The sequence below is a fragment of the Juglans regia genome, chromosome 9, assembly GCF_001411555.2.
Source record: "Juglans regia cultivar Chandler chromosome 9, Walnut 2.0, whole genome shotgun sequence".
Taxonomy (NCBI): Eukaryota; Viridiplantae; Streptophyta; class Magnoliopsida; order Fagales; family Juglandaceae; genus Juglans; species Juglans regia.
This window is the reverse complement of record NC_049909.1, coordinates 12342153-12367164: the sequence shown is the minus strand read 5'-3', so window position 1 is coordinate 12367164 and position 25012 is coordinate 12342153. Positions and strand designations below refer to the sequence as shown.

Here is a 25012-nt window from a genome sequence, read left to right as displayed (position 1 = left end):
GGCAGCACTGCCCATGGTTGAAAAGCGTACCACTACATTTGGTTTGATGAAGATTATGAAGCAGGCCGCATGGTTGAGTTTACCGCAAATTTTACGGGTAAGAAAATCTTTGCTCCTCAGTTGCTTGATGCTTTGCCCATTAAAGTTGTTTTTATGCCCTTTGATAGAGGAAGAGAATGAAACCTTGTGGGAAAGAATTGTAATGACCAGGACACCATTGAGTTTCTGAAAGAACCCCATAAACTTTTTGTAGCAAATAATGTAGTAGATCATGTCACTAAGAAGGAGAGTAATTATTTGGGTGACGTGCTGGAAAAGAATTTGGAGTGTGGAGTGGAGAGTGGGTTTGAGTGAGAATTAGGATGGGTCTGAAAACTTTATTGAAGGTTGGGTGTGCAAAGGTGATTCCAATGATGCCTATTTTTGGCGTGATCCTTAAGCACTCTGAAGAAGATGTGAAGTCTAGCCAAATAGATATGAATTTAGCCTAAGGGTAACCTTGGGACCTAAAGGAGATTTGATGATGATTTCTCATATTCGCAATACAAACACTGATGGGAAGCCGATTATGTTCACATTTTCTACCACACATATTTTGCTGGTACTACAAGAGACAATGGATTCAAGATACTTGCAAATGTTGTTGGCCTAAGATCTTTTAGGAAGTCTAATCGTTCGAAGCATTGAGATCACCCATTGAATTTGCTGCAGATAAGGTTTCTGGCTCTTCAGCCATCACAAATGTCAATCCAGTCAATTGTAAAGTGGAAAAAAGCTCCCTGGTTAAGCCTTCTCCAATTCTTAATGGCGTTGATCTAATGGGTAGAAGGGATAAGAAAATAAATGTGGAAGATGTAACTGATATAACTAAACCCTGGCAGTTGTCTGAAATTGTGGATGTTGTCCAATGTCGAATAGTTACCATGCTTGGTAGCACAGATTCTTCTAGCAAGGTTGTAGGACTTTTATATACAAATTCTGGTGTTGGGGTTTTGGCACTGGGAGCAAATGGTGTTCAAAAGCTGGGAAGTGGTCACGCAATGAACAAAATCCCAAGTGGAAATGTCATTCCCAGTGTCGTTCTGAATCATTGGCAATCAAATAGTTGTTTTCTTATGACTGATGAAGTCTCAGGTGTCAACCTTGAAGAAGTAGTTCTGTGTATAGCTCCATTCCACGTGTCATCATGTTAAATATTGAAACCTTAACTATCCACATATATAATGTTAGAGTGGATGAGGTTAAATCAAAATTGAGGGGTCACCAAAAGCGGATTACTGGTTTGGATTTTTTGACAAATCTTAATATCATGTTTTATCCGGGTACAAATGCTCAACTTTGTGTGTGGAGCATTGACATGTGGGAAGGAAAAGAGGAAGCAGTTACAGTCTAAATACAATCGAGAAAGGCACTTGCTGGTGACACTCGAGTACAGTTTCACTCTGATCAAGTCCATTTGCTGGTAGTTCATGAGACACAATTAGTTGTATACGACAGCGATACCTCCAAGATGGACCGCATCCGGCACTAGATCCCACAAGATGTGCTTTCAATGCCCATTTCTTCTGTTGCATACTAATGCAATAGCCAATTGGTTTTTGCCACACTTGCTACTACTAGGGTGCATCTTTTGCTATTCAATGGAAGTGATTTATGGGAGCAAGGTAAAAGTGCCCTCGGAGGGAGAAAAAAGGAATATATACATACCAAGTTTAGGAAGAAGTACAAATCAGTTCCTACGTGGTGGTTTATTGTCATCCTTGTGTTGAACATTATTCTTATAATGTATGCCTTGGTGGGTTATCCTACTAGCTTGTGGCACTACCAATTCCTTCACCCTCTCAATTGGTATCATTGCTGCCACCACAAACCATATGGTAGAATTGAATACTATAACAAAGTACATTATTGGGTACATGTACCCCAAGTGTTCTGTTACTAACACGTGCTTCAAAGTTTATGGATACATCAACATGGACTGGGCTTGAGTGGCCTCAAGCTAAATTGTTTTCTTTTGTTCTATTGGGTTACTAAGTTGTCCTAGTGGCCCGTGGGCCTATTTTGTTGTTTGTAGAAATTGGCCCATGGCCTTCTTTTGTTGCTAGCGTGTTGTTAGTTTCTATTCTGGGTTGAGTAGTATATGTACGGGGAGGAGGGCCTGGGGGTGATTATCTGAAGGCTTATTAAGAATTATCTTGTATTCCTAGAGGTTAGGGTTCCTTGAAATGCCCTGTTATCCTTTTACATTAATTTAACTATAATCAATTCATCTATTTTCTATTACATTTTCTGAATCCACAATGTCTCTGTTCACTATTAGGACCATAACACAAACACGGCCAGAGAGAGAGAGAGCGCACAGAGCAGAGCAAATGATTAGTGCAACCGATTGTTGAGACTTGAGAGTGGATCCACCAAAAAGTTAAAAATGGAAAAGGATATGAAATGCAACGTGTTAAACACATATCCCTTTCCTTTTAACAGATCTCATAAATCCACGAACTGACTTGATTTGATGTGATACATATTGCCTTTGTAGATTTATTTTTATATAATTTTTTTTTATCTATACCACTTCTAATTGTTCGTACCATAGAATGGGGTATACGGCTCCTCCTGTTGTTTAACAGCAAGTTTCATATAAAGTTAGCATTATTCTGGTTTATTCACAGAGGACAGTTCAATTCTATATTTTTATTGAACGATTTTGTATGTAATGCGACCAAGGATGAAGCTAAAAATAGTTTTCATGGCCAAGGCCCTTCTAGTCTCCCTATCAAGAATAAGGGGTGCATCTTTAAAGTTATAAAAAAAATTAAATCATATAAATTCCTTTTAGATTTTAAAATTACATGAATGTCATCTAGGTTTAAAATTTATAAAAAATATCATCCAAATACAATAAAATTATAAAATTACCATTAAAATAGTCTGAAACGGATTGGAACGGTTCAAAATTTGGAATGAAACAAAATGAGGATGTATTGTATAATGAGTACTATAGCGGAAAGGAAAATTTCGGCTGTTCTAACGAAATTCATAACTATGATGTTTTCACCTTTGCTTACGAAATCTTCCCATTATCTTTTAATACATTTTACACCTTCATGTATATCTTCAAAGTATTAGAGGTTTTAGATTTTAACAAATTGGAACTATCAAAATTAAGATTACACCATTCACCTATCCAAAACTGAAATATATGTTGCTATTGTTTTATTTTGTCTATTAACTGGGATAAAAGATATGTTGTGATTGCATCGATCATCATTGAATTTTTCTCGTTGATTATATAGAAAGCTTTCAAAATTAGAGACGTGAAAAAAATAATTTTATTCGAAGGCCTTTACTCTACACACAATCAAGGTGGCATAATGTGATACCCCGTATTTTAGTGTATTTTAACTGAATGATTATTTTAATTAATTTAAATATTAGTTCTCTTGTTTTAAAATTTATTTGATTTCTCGTTAGTTTATTTTATGATTTTTTTTTAAGTTGTGAAAATTATTTTATTATGCTTTATTAATATTAATTATTGTTTTGCATTTAAATTTCTCTTAATTTAAATTAGTTTGTGGGTTTAAAATTATTGTATTATTGGATTTAATTATTTTATTTTACTTAGTCACTGTGTTTAAATTTATTTTATTTAAACTGTTGTTTTGAAATAATTTTCGTTGAAATTTTGTGACCCAAGTTGTGAGGATTAGACCTCATTCATTTCCCTCCATTTTCTTTTTCCTCTTTCTTTTTCTCTTTCCTCTTTTTTCTTTCTTTTTCTTCCAGAACTGCGACAACGTCCCTCTCTCCCTCTCCCTGTGTGTTTTCCTTCCTCTCCCAGCCCGCTGCGGTGCGCCTCCGTCCGGCGACACCGCCTAGCCCACGGCCTTCCCTACCCTCCGGCGACCACCTCCCTCCAATCTCAGCCCATCTTGCGTCACCATTTGCCCCCACGTGCAACACTATGCCGCGGCGTTCCTTGTGCTCGCGCGCCGCCGTCGCACCACCACCAGCCACCATTTCTTCACCACTTCATCCTCGACCTCCTAACAACCCAATGCACTTACCCCCAGCTCCGATTTGCCACCGGTGAAGCCCCACCATCAACATTTCCTTTTTGAACATTTTTTGCCTTAAACAGCTCTTTACGCCGCCACCCACGGCTAACTACCACCACCACTAACTTTACTAACATCCCTAAACCATTTCCTATCAATCTCGGGTCTTGGTTTGTCCCCGTTCAAAAGTGGATTTTTGAGACCCATGGCTACAGTGCATTTTGCACTATTCCGTTGCTGTGCCTCCACTTCTAGCACCTCCGTGACTTTCAAAAATTATATTATAGCATTGTAAGTATTTTCCTAAAGAATTTTTGAGATTTAAATGTATTTTTGTGCTAACTCATATTTACTGTTAATTGGTTGGTTGTGCAGGACTGAGTCCGAGGAGTAAGGGGGTCGGTTGGATTGGATGATGGAGTTATTTGTATGATTGGTTTATGCTATAAAATTTGTTGGTTGTTTCGGGTTTAAATATTGGTGTTTTAAGTTTGACGTTGGTCATGGTGGATATTGGTGATGTTTAGGAAGTGATGATATATTTTGAGATTATGAGGGTTTTAAGTTTTGAGAAATTAAAATAGGTTATTTTATAAACTTAGGCTTAAACATCGAAATCCGTGATTGATTGAAAACTTATGGAAATTATGTGATTATTTTTATAGGTGACGATTTATAGTCGACTCGACATTTTTTAAGAAAATTCTGAAAAACTAAGTTGTCCAGGTAAGCGGGGTTCATATACTAGTTTTGTATAAAAGAAATGAAATGAGGTTGACTTTGAAAATATGCATGTTTGTTTGAAAAGAAATATGAAACGACCTCAAATGTTTATTCTACATATGCATAAATTCTATATAAGGGAAATTATTTTCTGTCATGACTGGTGTAGACATGAGCTAATTTTGCGCATTCTGTTTCGGAACTATGCAAAAGGAGCGAATATAAAAATCTAAAAGTTTTTTCTATGAATAAATGAATATGTTTTGGATTCTGTTTATTTCGAACATGTGAAATAATCTGAAACTATTCAGTATTTTGTTTTGATATGATGCGTCATTTGAAAACCTTGGCATGAAGTTCTGATTTTGTATTTGAACGTGATCTGGTTCCGATGATGTTCCGTTCTGTTTTTTTTAAGATCCAGCCACAGATATAATAGTGGTTTATAACCCTACCACGAGGGTGAAACATGGAATACGGCCCAGCCACGGGTATAATGGTGGTTTATAACCCTACCACGGAGGTAAAACATGGTATACGGCCCAGCCACGAGTATAATGGTGGTTTATAACCCTACCACGGGAGTGAAACATGGTATTTGTCTCGATGAGATGATATGAATATAATGTTTCAGTTTGGATATGCCAAAAGACTTTCTTTTTTAGAACAAGTTTGTTTTTTTGAAAAGATTCACTCTGATGTTTTGTAACAAGTTTTGTTTATGCATTCTGAAAGAAAATATATTGTTTCTGCATTCTGAAAGTAAATGTCTTGTTCTCCATACCGAACTTTATAAATGCTCATGTTTACATGCTAGTATATACTCTCTGCTTACTGAGTTGTTGATAACTCACCCCTTATCTCCACAATATTTTTTTTTCCAGATATTTTGATGGTTCAGCTGAGGATCAAGATTTTGGAGCTTTGGGTGAGATGATTTAAGTATAGTGGCTTGAATCAAATTTTCTATATGATATTGGAAATTTGGAGTCTATTTTTATATTGTTGAAATGTTAGTTTAAGTGTTAGGAAGTAACTCTCCGACCTGTACAGGACCGGGGCTTTACACATAATTTGATTTAGAAACTAAATTTTAAAATTTTAATCTTAAAAATTAAATTATGCCATGTGAATCTTGTGTAGTGTAAAGGTTTTCAAATAGTACTATTCGACGGAAAAATGTATATTATAGTAGGCCATGTAAACTAATTCCTATGCTGGTATAAACAAATAATGGAAGAGGTTTGCTGCGTATCAGCCGGAAGCCGCAACACACCTCACGGGTTTTTTTTTTTTTTTTTTTCACTCGTTCCGTTGAGTGTGCGGCGACTTCCGGCTGATACGAATATTTTTTCATAATGGAATCAATACTAATCAAACATGTCTTACATCACTGCTGATCCAAAAACTTAGTTTAATGAGTGTTGGGGACAAAACTGCAGTTAGGGTTCACAGCAGCAAAGGCAATGGTAAATAGTAAAGGGAGAAGATATCAAAGCTTGATAGGATTATACAATGAAAAAAAACCGTAAGCGCAAGGCTTAAAATTGATAATGATGAGGACAAGAGAGGAAAGATTGCAGGACGAAAGGAGAGAGAGGCAAGGGACTTCACTTTGGTGACCTGACTTCACCTTTTTCTTCTTCCTTGTTCTTCTTTCATCCATGAATATTGTATCAAAGAGCTAGAGAGACCGTGAAAGTTTGTATTTATAGTAGATTTCACTTCTCCAAGATCCATGGATGCAGGTTTTATTACCAAATCACTAAAATCTCTGCATTTTTTTTTTATTCATTGTTATTTATCATTCTGCAAACCATGAATGTTCATCTCAAGCACAACCATCAAACACCGTCAAAAGACCAAGACATGGGCCATCAGACCATACTGCTGGCCACCGTGACTGAAAAATGCCTTGACAATGAGAAATTGACGACCTTGATATTTTTTATTTCTACTTTTAACAGTTTTTTATATTCACACAAAAATAAAAATGACCTTAGCTCAGCATACTTGAATGCTTAGATGTAGGTCCGTTTGAATACAGAAATGGTTTCATCTTATTTCATTTCATCTCATCATTATAATTTTTTTAAATTTTTACACAAAATATAATAATAATTTAATTTTTTCAAATTTTAAAATAAAAATAATATTAAAAAATAATATTCTAATAATATTTTATTTAATTTTTAATTTTTTTTTAAAATTATTTCATCTCATCACACTATCAAAACATGCTTAGTGTGGGTTAGTATAACAACTAAAGATGGGTGGTACTCAATTTCTGTCATCTATCTCTGTCAGTATCAAATATATATCGATGACAAATATTTGAGTGACACGAAGATCCAGTAGTACAGAGAGCAGGGTCCAGATAATGGAAGGAATTGCATGCATGCTTATTCCACTAACCAATCTAATCAATCACCAAATCTGTACCAACCAAACTTTCTTATTCTTGTGAATGATGAGGCTTTTACTGTGGATATAGACAGAGAACTGAATTTATAGTGACATTCAGATGTAGAATCCATGAAGATTTGCATAATAACACAAGAAGAAGAGAGAGAGAGAAGGTTATTCAAATCTTCCAAAACAGAGATTAATTACATCTTCTAAGAAAGGAGGTTGATTAGAACTAAAGCAGCTGTAAAATGCTTCAAGAAAAAGAAAAGAAAAGATGGGAAGTACAAAAGCAGCAGGCCTGCTCCATTACTAATGCAGCAAAGGACATATAAAGCTAATAGTGTGGTACTCTCAATGCTATATAGTGTAGGAAAAGATTCTCCCCCAACAATCATGAAGCCTTGAGTGGAAGCCTGGTCAACATGAACTTCATCAAACTTGCAATGCAATTGGCATGGCTTTAAAAATCTGGTAAAAAGGCTCACCTTTGCTGCAGTTCCCTTTACGAAAGATGACACATATAGGTGTCAAATCCCATGAATTCAATGTCCTTGATGACAACCAAGACCAGGAGTGTAAAACAGGTTAAAATTAGAGTTAGAATGGGCCTCCCTGAATTTAAACAGCCATAACATAAAATCTCGCCTATAACATGAATTAAAGGACGACCTCAAGTAATATATCCATGTTCTACCCATTTTCTACTACTTACAAGCTGAAGCTAGTGTGTAAATATAACACTTATTATGAGACTCATTATAATTATTATAAAAATAAAAACATAAATACTTCTTTCCACATCAGTAGTGTGGTTGATGTGTCAATAGACAAGCTTGTAAATGAGTTTTTTTAATGAATAAGCCTCCTACATCAAGAACATATCCTCCTTTCCCAAAAGTTTACTCACAACATTTTAGCTCCGAGTGTATGGAGGATTCTGTCAAATTAAAGAAGACACATCCATAGAGGGGCTTTGATTACCATAGATTTAGCAGTATAACTGTTATTTGTAAATCTCATAATTTGATTTTTGGATCAAGTGGAAGGTTAGTAATTAAGGCAATTGACATGAACATATCATATATATATATGAATGCTGAATTCAGTAATGAATCGCCCCCACACAAAGGAAGGATGGAAGCACTAATGTTTATGATCAATGCTGAATAGATCGAGTAATAGAAGCACAGAGCACGCTCTGCTTCTGTTGATACTTTTTATTTTTATTCAACTTGAGAAAAAAAAAATTATATGCTGCTCTGTGCAGCCCTATCAAAAGCACTTTCAGAACACAGATTACTTAAAGAAGGAAGTATATAAGATGACCAACCAACAGAAGCAGTGAAAATAAATAGACCTGTTATCCATTATCACAAGTACATTCTCTGCCCAGCCTATATGAGAGATACAAGTTGAGTAGTTTTTTTTGTAAGTAAATACAAAGCAAGAGTAGTTATCCATTATAGAAGGTTGGACGAAATAAAAGAAACACGCATCTACAAGATAACACTTGGTTACATGATTTAGAACAGGACCTCTCGAGCACCCTTGACTACTAACCTCACAATAATCACAAATTTAGGTTTTAGCTTAAAACTTAACTACGAGGGCTTTGTCCAAGAACAGATGGCCCGGGACTGGGAGTTTGTTTTGCTTCAAGTTCTTTTCCTTTCAATCTGGGACTCTGTTCCCCCCTCAGTTGATTTACACGGGGGCTGTATTTTCTTGGTGATGCCTGCAGGCTATGAGTAGGCCTGATATCCAAAATAGGGGTTGAACTTGTTACCTTAGCACTCTGAGTGAGACGGATCTCACCACGGCTTCTTGTGATGATTTCATCAAGAATTTCCGCACCATCAATGTTAGGAATTCTTGCCTGAGCATCCTGGTCCTGATAGTACATAAAACATCAAGATGTGGTGATAAGCATCAGGAGATTAGCTAATAAAGGCCTGTTTTAGAATGGAAATCAATTTTGAATCATCATCATCAAAGGGAAAGCAAGAACGACATTTCTAAATATGATTTCTAGAATGGTTAAGACACTTACTTGAACTGAGATGTTGAAAGCAATCACAGGGGCTTCCTCATATTCTGCAGCATCCAACTCATGCAGATGGGCACCTTTAAAAAACTTGGGGAGAAAATACTGTCGCACTGGTACAAGAAGCATGATCAACAGTGGGAAAAGGACCCCAGCTAATGGTATCCATGTTATGCCGAAACATACAAGCAAGTAAGCTGTCTGGAACAAGGTGAAGGTGGCAATTGTTTTGAAGGGCACAGTCTCGACAAAGGTTGCATGATACTCCTCCAGCACCCTAACAAAATTATGTAAATATCATTTGTTTCTTCTAAAAATAATAAGAAGGCTAATAATGTTCACAATTTCACACACACATGGAGCAGTGAAAAGCCATCAATGGAAATTAAAAAAAAAAAAATCCATGGATATATAAGAAATTAAAACTGAAAGAAAAAATATCCATGATTGTATATGAGACCATTCTACATAAGAGAATTAGAATTATAAAGCCATTTTCTGAGGAAAAAAAGAGATAAGCATTAGAGACCATGAAGATACGAAAATATGTTGTTCCCAGTACGGAAGAACTTGAAGTCCTCAAACCCATGGCGATTAACAAGAGTAACTAGAAATATGAGCAGAAACTTACTTGTATCTTCGACTTGGAGCAGTGAAAAGCAACAATATCCTCTCCCAGAACTGATTTCCAGGCAAGCTTTCAATTGCCATGAAAGCAAAGTAGCCCCAAAGAACTGAAGTTGGGATCTTCTTTAGCAGAGGCATCGCAGCAACACAACTGCCAACCATTAATGCCTGAAGCAGATTACTGAGGCGTTGTTCTTTAACTTCGACAGGCAAAAGATCATCAATATCCTTATCCACATCAAAAACTGCCTTATCAACAGGGGCTCCAATATAGCCATTACTGGAGGCTAATTGAATAGTGGATTCTTTCAGCTCTTTAAGACCCTGTTTGAAGCACAGAGCTAAGACAAGAAAATGCGTGTGTATATATATATATATCTTTGTATATATAAAAAATCATACGCTTACCAGAGTGGATGGAATTTGGTAGGTTAGTGGAGTCTGCATTTCATTATATGCTTCTTGCATGTTCTGGTATAATTGACCCAAATTTGAATTCTTACACATACTTTGTCGGGCTGTCACTACAAGCTTATTCCGCAAAAGCTGCTCCAGAGAAACCAAAAGGCCCATTGTATTTATTAACATATATGTCAGGAGAAAGAAGAATTCAGAAAGCAACTAACAGAAAAGGGTCATTCAAAGAGGAAGGCAAAGAAACAAAAAGGCAAGGAGATGCATTCTCATTGCAGGATAAGTCAAAATTGGAAGATAGGACAAGGATTTATTTTAGAGTTCATAACGGTCACAGACAGATATTCTCAACTGTCCAATTAGTACCAATGCAACGAGTATATCAGATGATTAGGATCATTGGAGTGAATTCAAAGAATGGTTGGATTTTGGTTTGTCCTTTGTGCTGGGATTGCAGAACAGAGGGTAAGGTTTTTTTTATTCTAACGACCTGAATTCTATGCTCTGATAAACTTGCAAACAAAAATAACGGGATTCTAGAACTATAAAATGAGACTATTTAACTTCCAGAACACAATAAGGTGGTTTACCTGATGTTTTAGAGTGGCTAAACTTTTAGTATGCATTGGAGATTGCGGGATTACGCCGTTGGAAGGAGGAATGCCAATAAGACCACATAATATGACCTGGCAAGGAAAATAATACAAAAACTAAAATGAGAAGTTTCCGTAGATAGATTAATAAAAATTCTTTTAAAGATGGAGTTTTTTGACAAAATTACAAGTGAATTTGGTATTCTTTAGAGACAGCTCACCAAAAAACCCAGAAGAAGAAGGTCATAATGATATGAAGCGGGTTTCTTCAGATTAAACTCCTTCTGCTGGGCAAGTTGGGATGCAACACTGTGATCAAAGTAGTAAAGTACAGCTATCATAGTTGCTGGTATAAATGCTCCAACTATATATAATGGAGGAACGTTCAACATGTCCTGCACAACTTAGCAGCATGAGTTTGTAGCCAAGCTTCAGACACAAGGAAACAAAATTTGGGCGTCCCTGAAGCAGATGCCAGAGAGGAGTCTTAGCAGCTATTTGACAAACCATAAGATTCACCTTTATAACCGTCCAATTTGAGTATGCCCCTGGAGACCATGGATTTGGGCTGAAAAGACGCCTGGGGATCCCTCTTGGGACATCATTTACAGGCATGTAAGAGACACCAGTCCATACAAGCACCATTAAAGGAACTCCATAATCCGCAATAAATCCCCGTAGGCAACCTATAAATTTGAAACACCTATAACATAAGAAAACTAATAACATATATGATGCACAGCATAGATAAAGAAAAATAGTTCTTTCGCCTGACAGCAAGAAACTAACAATTTCATTAAAAAGACAATCAAAAGGGAAAAAATAAAAAGATGATATCAAATTTACTAATTGAAGAACACTTGGTGAAAACCAAATTTAATCTTTTGACCCTATGCTTGATACTTCGAAAGCAAACTCTGCATACCAGTCCCATAGCGCCAGGATCTAGCTTTACGACTGCTTAGTGCAGTAAGAAGAAGGCCAAAGGACAGAACCAATGCAAACATTCCATTGCCAAATCGCCAGGATAGCTGGAATGCAGTCTGATTTGGATTCTCTCTCTTGGGTATGCCAAACTCTTCCACAAGTCCCTGTATCATAAGATCCATGAATTAAAGGTCCAGCGAAAAGAATTTTTACAAAGTACTGATAAAAAATAGAATGTTAACAAAGCAAATTAGCTTGTTAAGTGACTTGGGGAAAAGGTCTGGTATTTAAGGACTTGTCACCACCATGAAAACTACTCAATACCGTAGAAGCTTTTCAAACTAACTTTCAGATCTAATGTTATTTCAAGAACCTTCCAGTCCTCATTAGTCAAAATGAAGTTATTATTTAAAAAATTAAAACCATAAATGATATTCACCCGTATGGCCTGCTGCATAAATAGCATTGCAATTAGCAGACCAAACAATTCACCAGCAATGCGTGTAAATCTATTGATAATTGAGCAGGCACCCAGAACAGCCAGCAAGAAGAGCAAAAGCGCCGTCCACACACAGACCCTGAAAACCCAATTATGTATAAAGAGTGTCAAATATCACTAAACATCAAGCCCTTTGCATTTTTCAAGTACCCAAGTGTTTATGTGATACCATCCAGTCCAGGCTAAGAAGAGTTCCTGCCCCAAATCCTTCCGGTCCTTAGCAAAGTTGAACATGAATGTATACATCAGCACTGTTGGCTCAGCCACTCCTAGAATAAGTAGGGGCTGTCCTCCAACAACTGAGTGGATAACACCACAAAGTGCTGTTGATGCAAGAGTTTGCACAGCAGTCAAACTTCCTTCTGCAACATATAATCAAAGGAAGCATGTCTGAGAAAACAATTCCCAATTTATCAGCTATGATAATATTTTTGTGTATTTTTTATTTGGGGAGATGATAAGTAACTAGAATAGGAAGTTGGCAGCCAAAAAAGGAAAATCCAGCACACCTGTTTCTCTCTCCAGCTGCTCCCCAAAAGATATAACTGGAATTGCTGAAGCAAAAAATATGTACGTTGTTGGAGCCAGGATCCTAGTGATTGGAGATAATGATAATATATTCATAGTAAAAATATAAAAGTGGCAATATCTACAGAATTGAAAGTTGTCCATGGATCAGAAACTGTGATGGCTAGCAGATTGCGGTTGTAAGTTACTAAGTTCAATATCTTTAACAACATATTAGTCAAATTGTTATATATGGATAAGAATTACAAGAGTCACAAACCTGATACCCGCTCGGATACCACCGGTCCAGTCTTGTTTATAGCACAAAAGTCTTCCTTTGAGGTCATTCTTGATCCCACGAAAGGGAACAAATGTTTCTTCCATGATAGGTCGAATAGTTTGTGAAGAAGGGATGATAACTTATTTAGTTTTTTGTTTGAGTAACAAGTAACCCGGGAAATATGTGGAATGAAAGATGCTTAATTCAGGTTCGGATTTTAAGGGACTCGAGAGGCCAACATGGTAACTAGACTTGCATGAGAAAATATATCTGTGTATGTATAGGCAAAATTATGGGCAGAGAGGCAATGATTTCTTCTTCATCGTTGGAGTTTGAGAGAAAAGGAAAAAAGAATGTCGACTCATCAAGTATAACAGACCCTTGATAATATCCATCGGCAAATGATTACAATTAAAGAATTTACATCTCTAGTGAGTTATAAAGAATGTTGGAGTATATTGCTACGAGGAAGAACAAAAAAACTAGTTGGTAATGGATGCAACTACATGGATTCCTTATCTTGGTAAAGAATCAAGGATATTAACGAATGGAATTCATAGTAAATTAGGAAGTTCTAAACTTTAATAAAATTGACAGACGCTCTGCATATGTTCAGATCAGTACTAGCGGTGGTTGACTTTGACAAAGCTCAGATCCATCACCGTCCCTCTCTTCTAACTATCAAGAAGTACATCAACGTAACAAAATGAAGCGGAATGCTAAGATTAATTACAGGATATAACTTTTACATGCTAAAATTGGTGGAAATCGCAGTCAAGCTCTAGAGTTGGGAAATTAAAAAGAGCAACAAGCACCAAACTAAGGAGAACCCATTTGTAAAAGCTGCATTTGCGATGGTTCAGAACTATTTGAAGCAAATGGGTATCAATAGAAAGATGAACATAGATTATCTATTCAGCAAGACTAGCGAGAACCCATGATTAAAACCACAAACAAGATTGATTCAGAACACTTTTAAGCAAATGAGCATCAACCAAACTGGGAAAAGAACCAATCACAGCTAAACCAAAGTTACATTATTCAAAGAGGACCCTTCTTAGCAACAACACGAACACTTGGAGAACTGGCAGATAAAAAAAGGCTTGGAGTTGCAAAAGGCGAGAGACTGAGAGCACAGAGATATAAAAGAAGGCAGGAAAGGTTCTACTGACAACTCAGGCAATAAACGAGCAAAGAACGTGAAACTTATAGATCTTTCAGCAAACTTGCAAGGGATTTTCGCGTGAATGAGATAGTGTGCGATGACTAAGCATAAATAACTCTCTCAGGCTCTCAGCAGTGGAGGAGACAAAGAAAATGATGAGAGAAAGCGGAGAGAGAAAGACAGACAGGGAGAGTAAAAAACAAAACCCACTAAAAACCTGCCGTTTCCTGAGAAAATAAGAATAAAATTGACAAAAAAAAAAAAAAAAAAAAGATGTTTCTTAACTTCTTCGGCTTCAATTGAGTTGTAAACTATCGGTAAATTATTCAGTGTACTTGCAGTCTTCCCTTCTGAAAAACATGTTATAGTACAGGTATATACTTTTTAATGAAGTCATTAAAAGTATATTATTTCTCCTAATCTTTATTTTGAGGACTCAAATGCTTTGTTACCATTCGCTCCATTACTCCAAGGTTGTGTTTAAACAACAAAGAACGAAAAGTTTTGGGCTTAAGGGACTGCCGAGAGGAAAGCTTATTTGTTTTCGAATCGAGATAAGTTGAGGTTAAACTTAAAAAATTAAATAAAATATTATTAAAATATATTTTTTAATATTATTTTTATTTTAAAATTAAAAAAAATTAAATTATTTATTTTATTTTATATAAAAAATTTAAAATAATTATAATAATTAAATAAAATAAATTAAGATAAACCGTAAATACAAACAAATGAGACCGAAGATAAACATTGATGAACTGAACAACTTTCTACTGTCTAGCCACCAAAGCGGCCGAAAAGACCCAGATCAAGGAAAGTTGAAACGCCCATATCAGAGGCTTTGCTAATGGCTATAATTTTGAACTTTTTTTTTTCGCTATAAAATGAACACACAACACCTTTTATTTTTATTTTTTTTCTTTTTAATTCTTCCTTGTTTCAACAGTAATATATTGTTCCATGAAACTAAGATCTAAAATATGAAAGAAATAGGTATTTTCACGACTCTACCACCCAGTCAATTTTGTTCCGCTTAATCCATATTTCATGGTCACATATCTTTTCGGCTAAGGAATAAGAAACTTTTATCTTGTCACATGAATCTAATTTTTGTTTCATTTGGAAAAAGTCATCTTTTTTTCAACAATGTCATTATCATTTGATCCAATAGCATTCCGTTAGATAGGAACATATTTTATAAATATTTGATAAATACTGATAACTCTCGGATGGAATATTAGATGTCCATTCCATGAGTTATACAAAATCCATTTTTTTAGTCACTATGGTAAAGATTTAGGATTTAAGTTTTTATCTTAAAATTAAATACCCATGTGAAATTCTTCTAAATTATGAATGTTGATGTGCATTATGCTATCTTAAACTCTAAAATTCAATGAAGGGCAGGTTTAGAGTATGGGATGAGATATAAAATCATCATCTAATATTATTTTATCTCATCTTATTTTATTTCCAAATATAATTTGGGTTTGTTTGGAGAGTGAAATAATATGAGAATTTTATAAATAGTAGTAAGATAATTTGTAAATAGTAATGAGATAATTTGAGTTTAGTATTGTTTGGGTTTTGAGAAAGGAGAAAGAAAAATTTAAATAAAAAATATTATAAAGTTAAAATATTGTAAGAATATAGTTTTATTATATTATTTTTGTTTGGATTTGCAAAAGTTAGAATTGTTTTTTATTTAAAATTTTGAAAAAGTCGTAATAATTAGTTTAAAAAAGTTGTAATAATTAATTTGAAAATTTCGTTTTAAGTGTCACTTTTTAAGTATTTTTTAATTTTGTATAAAATCCAAAGCATTTAATAAAAAAATAATAATAAATTAGATGACTATTGTGAAAAATCAGGAGAATAATAAAACATTCCACCATAAAGATGAAGCATTTAATATCATAACTGTTCGTCAAAGAGTTAAATGAAACCATCACCATTATCATAAGATTATTTAATCACTCACTTACCTAACTCTTAATTTTATTGCAACTTTATCATCATCACCTTATCATCTACAGCACATCTTGAGTTTAACTTCCTAACCATTATCTTATTATAGTCATCATCATATTCCTTATCCTTGCTATTGCATTCTTACCCTTTAGGCATGGCTAAACCAACTTCTCCCAATACCATTCAATAAAAAAATTATATGTAAATTTGCTTTTCAACACACTAAACGCACTATTGATACAGAAGTCCGCTATATCAACTAACATAAAAAAATAAAAATATCTATATCTTGATATTGAGAGTCTCTATTGTCTAGATATGGTGTAAGTTTCAATAACTTACCCCTTTTGTTCGTAAGTTAATTGGCACATAAAGTCACGACAGTTTATTTTTTTAATAGAGTTGCACCACACCAAAATATTGCATCACAAGAAAAATTTAGAACCACCTAGGGGGCTACCACACTTTCCTATAGTGGCTCAGACCTAAGTGGATTTTGTCACCCTAATGCCGGGATGGCCGTAAATCATCCCAAATATTTTAGAAAAATTCTTTTCATCGGTCACTATTTACCACCCTACATCTCATACCCCATATCTTATAAAAAATACATTCACACCGGCCCTATGAAAAAGATATATGTGTGAAGTGTGTGAGTGAATAATAACTGATGTATAATAAATCTCAGTATTTTTTATTTAGGGTGGTTTCATTTAAATTTTAGTGGGTTTAATTCAATATGGATGTTTTTTCCTTCTCTCCAATAGAATACTGTTGTGCTGGCTCTCTATTGAAGAGTGTAAAAGTCCTTATTTTAGTGGGTTTAATTTTAGAAAATTAAATATTTAATATTTTTTTCATTATAATAGATTTAACAATACATGTTATATTTACACACATTTATAAGTAGCATCACTTATTAAAAAATGGTCAAAAACTGTAGTACTTTATAGAGAACTTAGCAGTTTTTCTTTTTTCAACAAACTTGCATTGAATTAAAAGAGAGACTACAAGAGGAGAGTACATGGGAATTGACAACAACCCATTTTACAAAAAGTATAGTGAATACAGTAGAAAAAAAAACAGGTGATAGGACCAATAAATTGGACCTGAGCCCTTGTTTCCTTGGCTTGCCAAGGAGGGGACCACTACAGTAGCAATTCTAAAATCCAATTGGTGGATTTTTCAAATGCAGTAATGATCCGCATCTGTGAAAGTAGCATTGGAACCATTTGTTTTGAAGTCGTTGGTGAAGATCTTCAGGACATATTTGGCAGCTCCTCCACTAGGGTTTTGAAGATCGATGATTAGTGAGCACAGTGGTGGGGCACATGTGGTAGTTCGACGATCGAAAAGTGACAGATCAAACATTTCTGATCTACTGGAAAAAGAAAAAAAATAGAAAATCGGTGACAAATTGAAATAGCAAACCAAAAAGGCGACTAAGTAGAGATTGAGGAGGAGAAGAGGGAGAAGCTAAGCTCCGACAAAGATTTACGATGGAGGGCCAAGTATTTGGAGGGTCACAGAGAGAGAGAATGATCAAGTATTTTGGGTAAACTTTGCAGTTAAGTTGATGCTGAGATATTAGCTACAGAGATAGCTCTTTGCATAAGTTTGAACATGAATTTTCTTGAGGATGATGCTAGAGGTGCTTATTTCCCTCAAAGATTGGCAACACTTCCCGATTGAATTGAAATATCAACTTGCCACTGCTGGAATGAGACAATATCATATCCGTCTTCTTTTAATGGTTGTGTTGTTCTATAAGTAACCATAACTTTCAAATAATTTAATTTGAGTTTAAAGCAATTTGAACTTTTTTATGTATTAGTGTAGTTAGGTTTAGGGTTATTTCAAGCATTTTGGGTCTAAGAGGTTTTCCATAATCTTTCATTCTTTTTTTTTTTTACTAGCAAGATGATTTTATTACTAAATAAAAAGAAATCCGTTAGGAGGGGGCTAAGATTTCAACAAACACCCAATGCATTAGATACAGTGTATGAGTTAAAATCTAATTGGGAAATGACACCAACTAATTGGTCTAGTCCCATGACTAGCCATCGCGAATAGACCTAGACGGCAAATTTGACCCACTTACCCAATATGCCCAGCCCGCAAGGGTAATGGGCAAAAAATCTACCTGTTAACTTAGTGGGTGGGCGGTTTCATTTTAAAATTATGAAAGCGGGTGGGGGGTGGGTTGGGCTTTAGCCCACCCGCCTGCTTATTATAAACACACAGACACATGTGCACAAGCGCACACACACACATACTTAAAAAACCCCTAAAGTTCTAAACCTAATTCACATCTCGCAGCCATCGTCTCTCTCTCGTTCTCCTCCTTCTTCTTCGTTTCTTCTCTTCTACTCCTCACCCTTATCTTCTCTGCACCCTCTTCTTATTTCTCATTCTTATTTTTTTAGCTTATCTTCTTCTTCTTCTTCTCCTCCTCCTCCTCCTCCTCCTTCTTCTTCTCCTCCTCCTCCTCCTCCTTCTTCTTCTCTTCTTCTTCTCCTTCTCCTCCTTCTCCTTCTTCTCCTTCTTCCACCTATCTATCTCTCTTTCAAAATTCTCTCATTTGTTCTTCTTCTTCATTTCTTCTTTATTTCTCTCTCTTTTTAGGTTTGGTTCAATTTTCATTGGTTATTTGGTTGGGTTTTAATTGGTTGGTTGATTCGGTTTTCGTTCAACTTTGGGAGCGAATGAGCGATAGAGCCACGAATATGGTGGTTTCTGTGCATGGAGAGCCACGGTCACGAATTTGGTGTTTTCCACCGGATCTAAATTAACTGTAGTGCATAGGGACTGTGATACAGATGATGGTTTGTGCCACCCATTCACCCATTGAATGGACAGGGCTAGGGAGCATACGAAGGGGATAGGGTGCGGGAGGGGTGGCTGCCTGCCCATGTAGGGCAAGTGGCACCACTAATCGCAAAGATGATTATTGAAACAATCCATTCATAAGATTACTTGAAACATCAATTGTGAGAAAATCCCCTAATAGGAAAGTATGGGCTGACTCTCGATCTCCATAAGACAATCTACTGAGCTTTATTTTGACAAAAACATGATTCATTCATTCTTACTTTCCTTTTCAAAGATCCAGAAGATGAAGGCATAATTAAAAAGTTTTACAAGACATCCCAAGTGGTGAAGTTTCGTGCAACATCAATCTTTATATCTTTCAAATGCAATAATGCGCGCAATGCATGCCTAATTGCATGGGATTGCATAAAAATATCAACCTCTATGGTGGTTCCCTCCTCGGCTCAATTGGCCAGCTGGAAACATGGGTATGAACAAATTATTCTATCCACTTTTTAACAGAGTGTACTTGACCTATTATCAGCTTACACGTGGATGGACTTGCACCACGTCATATGCAGTTATGTACACGTGGACAAAAGCTTGTAAATATTGGAAATGCCTTCATAAATTCTTAACATTAATCTTAACATTAATTTTACAACCCAAGCCATCATGCACTATATCATTCCATTTCAATCACTTCGATCGAAACTGATCATGATCTGGTTTTTCTTCCTCCCTTACTGTCAAAAAATAGTTTTAGGTTTTTGTTCGTGTTGTACAACGACATACAACGTTATTTCTGGTGCTCCCATCGACAAACAGATTAGTTCTCGATACTCAGTCTAGCTAAACTTTGAAATCTCGTCACTTTGGGGCATGTCTTCTATTTTAGGACTTAAGGAAATTGGGATTTCTGCAAATTTGAGGCTTTTGATATAATTGGTACCCCACATGATTTCAAGCATGCATGTTTTTTTGGGTACGATAAAATGCAGGTAAGCATTTGCTCATTAAAGAATATGAAGATCAACTAGAGTACATGAAACTAAATAACAATATATATATATATATATATATATATATATATTTAAGAAAAGAAGCACTTCGATAAAATTACATGGATACGTGAGGAAATGCTAATTAATTACCTGTTTAATTAATACTGGTTTTTGCATCAATGCAAAGCTTTTAATTCAAGTCCTTTTTCAGTCATCGAATTGGTAAATTGTACACGCGCGCGCGCGCGCACACACACACATATATATATATATATATATGTATGACATGAATTCTTGTACTCGAACATGAAATTTTGGTGATGAGAGAAACTAATAAAGTCACGAGCTTTTTGCTTCCAACCACCTCATGCATGCAGTAGCGCGCATTGTACTTGCATGTTTAGTTTGCTTTGGGTTAATTGGTATTAATTGTTTATACGTTTTGGATGTCTTCTTTGCTTACTTGCACTAATGACTTTTTTTTTTTTTTTTATATAAGTTGTTAATGGTCTCAAACATAATTCATGTACGTACGTAGTAATGAGAATTATATACATATATTTGTTTCAATCGATTTGTGGAAAGTGATCATTGGATTTAAAAGTTGTCGTCGGGATTAATATTCCTCATTCAAGAAAGACACATAAAGTTGTTTAAAAAGTTACCCAAATCATCCGAGTTACTCGATGACTATTAATTAATGAGTAATGCTATATACAGTCGTAAAGTGTGCAAGCGTCGTGCAGTCGTTTTAAAAAAGAGTGGTGTCTATTATTAAAAAACTAATTTTTTTTCATGCGGATCCTGTATTTATTCATTTTTTTCAAATTAATTGCACAACGTTTACACACTCACAACTGCAACGTCTATCATTTCTCTTAATTAATTTTGGGCAAAAAATCATGATCAGTTGTAGATCATAAAAAAACATAGCATGCACTCATTTTAATCTGTTCTTGCATGGCCTTTAATTACCAGCTTCTTATCCAATAGCAAGAGGGATCCATTAATTAATGTTTGTTAAACAAGTCATATATTAATTAGGTAATTAACATGACCCGATTTGGATATATACATACATATATATATATATAAACGTACGGTTAAATCATGACGGGTGATCAATTAATCGTGAATTAATAGGCGTGTCGTGTTCATGTATACTTAAAGTGATTGACTTATTTAATTATTCGTGTAAAGACGTTTGTGTCAAATAATAGAAATGAACTGATCTCCTACGAACGTACTTGAATTGCTAATTAACACAACACGACGCAATTGACAATTCCCTTTATATATTATCACTTGATGATCTATGAAATTCGTGTAAGGATGGATTTAGTGTGCAAGAAATTAATTCTTTAGAGGCCGAGCCATGAGAGCAGGGCCACCGGCCACGTACGTACGTAGTTCCTAATTTACACGAAAGAAAGGATGAACTGATAATCTCTCTCTTTCGGGAAAAAATATGTGTATTTATGTGCATCATGTCCATGATGTCCGGCGCCCATGTCGTGTATATATATGTATATATATATATGTATATATATTTTTTATATATTGCTGCATTATGCATGGTTACATCATGCGTATACTAAAGTGATATGATCATGAGCTTAATTAATTTAATTAATGGTCCAAAGTCTAGCAGATTAAGACGTTTGTTTATGAAAAATTAGGTCATGTCCTAATAATATATTAATGGGTCCCCCAATTCAAATAAGATAGGAGTATAAAAGTTTGATACGGGACTCTCTCTCTCTCTCTCTTTCTCTCTCATGTAATTAATAAAATAATGATACATTTTTGTCTTTTACACGAAATTAAATAAAACATCATCATGTATCATATAAATATTTTGATTGGATGGGGCACCTAAAACCAGCCTCAAATATCACTTTCAATTGGTTAAGGATGATGATCTAAGATCCTTTTTTTTTTTATATACTATATTATATCTTTTCATGTAACGGTACTCATGACTATATATATATGCATATGCATGCACGCTAACCAGCTTGCTAGTTGATTTGATCTAATTCTATCTTCTTCTTTCATGTTGTTTGACTTTGATTCTTTTATCAATAACTCATGTAGAGAAGTGAGAAAAAATTGCCGCCCCTTTTCCACTCACTTGCCATTTATAATATATAAATATATATATATATATATATATATAGCATCGTGTATTCTTTTTAAAAAAATAAGTAAATATGATACCTATATGAAAAAAATAATTTTTTAATAATAAACTTTATTTTTTTCAAAATGAGTGTGTGACGTCTATTGTACACTTTATGATTATATCTAACATTACTATATATATATATATAAATGCATTTCATCATTCTTTAATCACTTATTGATACGATCATATAAAATAATCGGAATATTATTTGTTATTTTTTCACTTAATTATATATCAATTATCTAGTTCCACTTCCCGCGATATTTGATAGTTAGAAAAAGAAGAATATTATTTTTTATATTATTAATTGAAATTTTGTATTCATTATTTTTTTCACAATCATATATATATATATAAGAAAAAACTATCTATAACTTTTTATAATCTGGATTTTAGATCTAGGATAATAATAAATTAATGACTTGGTTCATGTATCTATTTTCCTTTAATTACTTCCAACTCGAATATTTCTAAATAAAATTTTGAGAGAGTCATGATCCCTATATATATATATTATTAATTATTATTAAAATATACAGAATTATTGGCCTTATTATTCTTGCTATAATTGATAAGCATGTTAATTGGCGGGTGTCCCAATTAAGGTGCAAAGTCTTGATCATCAGTCACTTAAGCGCGCATGCGCATGACGGCATGAGGACTAGGAGACAGCATTTAAGTTTTAGAAAATAAAATAAAATAAAATATAAAGAAAAATTTCTGACTTTTACAAAAAATTAAAATAAATAAATAAATTTATAAACTGACATAATATAATATATACATTATATTATAATTTTTTTATTATTATTATAAAGTAAACCTGATGGCTGATGCATCGCATTATACTATATCAGATTTTAAATTTATATTTTTATAACATCTCGTTCTCAAATTATAGGTAGAGATATGCTTTTTTGAAAAGGTTGCATTGTGAAGGAGGTTAGGTCAATGGTTTATTTTCTATATTTTTTGCAAGGAGCCCATCTGGTCTGTTGGAAAGCTACATTAATGATCCTTCCTTACTAGATATAGTTATATATATAAAAATACTATAGATCTTTAGTTAAGTCGTGAGTAATGAAATATAAAACATAGAACAGGTTTACGTTGCTCTCATGGTTTAGGATATCATATCTTAAAATATTTAATTAGAATTGATGACTGATTCAACCAACAACAAGACGTACGTGCAGTGATTTTTTGTATTGTGCATTAAAAGATTATATATAAACACACGGAGCTGTGTTAATTTGGCATCTGCGCTTTTAATTTAAAAAATAACTCGTAGGTACAATCCTAAGGTATACAAAATTTCCATACTCATTTTCAAGTAAATGGATAAATCTATGATCCACGTGAAAAATTCTAATTTTTAATTGTGGGTTTTATTATTTTTTAAAGAAAGTAGTGTGCAGATTTACACATCTTAAAACTGTATTAATCAGTACTTTTTAATTAATTGTGTATTTTGTAATCATGCATATAATATATTAATGGCGCATAGTAATTGTTGTTGTGATTTATTTGACTCATGCTTTTCTTATATTCAAAAATTCAAACCTCATTTCTTTTTTTTATATTTAATTTTCTTTTGAACTTTTAGATTTTTTTTTTTTTTTCCGTCAGTTTTTTCTTATATGCTAGGGTACTAATTATTGATTTTACTATTTGGGGGTCAACTAATTAGATTACAGAGAAATGATACTTGCAGTCGTGAGCGTGCAGTCGCTTTGAAAAAAATGAATAAATAAGGGACTCACCTGAAAAGAAATTAATTTTTTAATAGTGAACCCCACTCTTTTTCAAAGCGACTGCACGACGTTTGCGCATTCCACGACTGTATGTAGCATTACTCTAGATTACATGCATAGGCATCGTACGGCTAATTAATTCTTAATTGATACTAATTTACTATATTGTTTCCTCGTTTTCCGTACGTCAATTTCTTGTAGGATTGGATCAATGATTTTACTATTAGAGGGTGGTCAACACCCTTGAGAGGATAAAATGATAAAATCCCTCTCGCACGCGCGTATATATATATATATATATATATATATATATATATATATATATATATATATGGAAATGATTTGAATAGTTTTAAGAGGTATAAATTTCACACCTTAAAACTATAAGGATAATGATAAGATGACTATGAAATGTGTATGTACACTCATACAATTGAGTTTTTATTTTTTATTTTTTTAATCATTTTTTAAATATCTTTAACTATTAAAAATAAATAAAATATATATATTTATTAATAGTCACTTTCTTAATTATTAATAAAAAAATAATAATAAAAATATATAATTAGACACATTTAATAGACATATTTAGTAATCATACTATCATTTTCCAAACTGTAACCGACGTTACTCATATATAATACATGAAAGATGTATATATGCATATATATAGTTGCAATTCTTTATGCATGTTTTCAAATTCTCAAGTATATGATTATAAACTGATCGATCACGAGAATTGCAAGGTAGAGGTAGCATACTAGAAGATGATTGATTGTAATATGGCCCCCCATCAATAATACAAACGGGGACGTCAATGATGAATGATGGTGAGTTAATGCTAACAATACATCATGCATGTTGTTATTGTATGCCCTTGATCTCTACACGTATCATTTTCCACCGTACGCACGTGTTGATCATCACTCTCATACGTCTTTTCAGGCATGCAATCAAAGTTCTAGTCCTACCTGTGGAAATTAATTGGCATACATATTCTTTCCTAACCCTATCATATTGCGGAACCCAACCCAA

At 34.2% G+C, this 25012-nt stretch overlaps 2 protein-coding genes across 3 annotated transcripts; one reads left to right on the top strand and one right to left on the bottom strand.

Moving 5' to 3' along the window:
* Positions 1-61: 61 nt before the first annotated feature.
* Positions 62-1209, top strand: LOC118349390 (topless-related protein 3-like). Its single transcript, XM_035693758.1, has 2 exons — positions 62-97; positions 712-1209. Exons 1-2 carry the CDS (start codon positions 70-72, stop codon positions 1191-1193), a joined length of 510 nt encoding a protein of 169 aa, XP_035549651.1. The 5' UTR covers positions 62-69; the 3' UTR covers positions 1194-1209.
* Positions 1210-8535: 7326 nt separating this feature from the next.
* On the bottom strand, positions 8536-14408 carry LOC109021148 (probable boron transporter 2). Of its 2 annotated transcripts, none has more exons than XM_019003709.2 (12): positions 13085-14408; positions 12807-12889; positions 12467-12659; positions 12238-12376; positions 11797-11962; positions 11391-11557; positions 11093-11266; positions 10869-10964; positions 10273-10410; positions 9869-10188; positions 9244-9514; positions 8536-9084 (listed from the first exon to the last, which is right to left on the bottom strand). In XM_019003709.2, the coding sequence occupies exons 1-12, from the start codon at positions 13186-13188 to the stop codon at positions 8791-8793; spliced, it is 2145 nt and encodes a 714-aa protein (XP_018859254.1). In that variant the 5' UTR covers positions 13189-14408; the 3' UTR covers positions 8536-8790. The 2 variants fall into 2 exon arrangements, with proteins under 2 accessions (XP_018859254.1, XP_018859255.1); XM_019003710.2 differs by having other exon boundaries at positions 12807-12851.
* Positions 14409-25012: the final 10604 nt, after the last annotated feature.

Excerpts from the sequence above, each read along its gene's own strand:
- LOC109021148 (XM_019003709.2), bottom strand. The coding sequence starts at position 13,188 with ATGGAAGAAACATTTGTTCCCTTTCGTGGGATCAAGAATGACCTCAAA. Across the intron at positions 10,965-11,092 it reads TTCTTCTTCTGGGTTTTTTG|GTCATATTATGTGGTCTTAT; the intron begins GTGAGCTGTCTC and ends TTTCCTTGCCAG. Across the intron at positions 10,411-10,868 it reads TAGCCACTCTAAAACATCAG|CTTTTGCGGAATAAGCTTGT; the intron begins GTAAACCACCTT and ends TCTCTGGAGCAG.
- LOC118349390 (XM_035693758.1), top strand. The coding sequence starts at position 70 with ATGGTTGAGTTTACCGCAAATTTTACGG. Across the intron at positions 98-711 it reads GTTTACCGCAAATTTTACGG|ATAAGGTTTCTGGCTCTTCA; the intron begins GTAAGAAAATCT and ends AATTTGCTGCAG.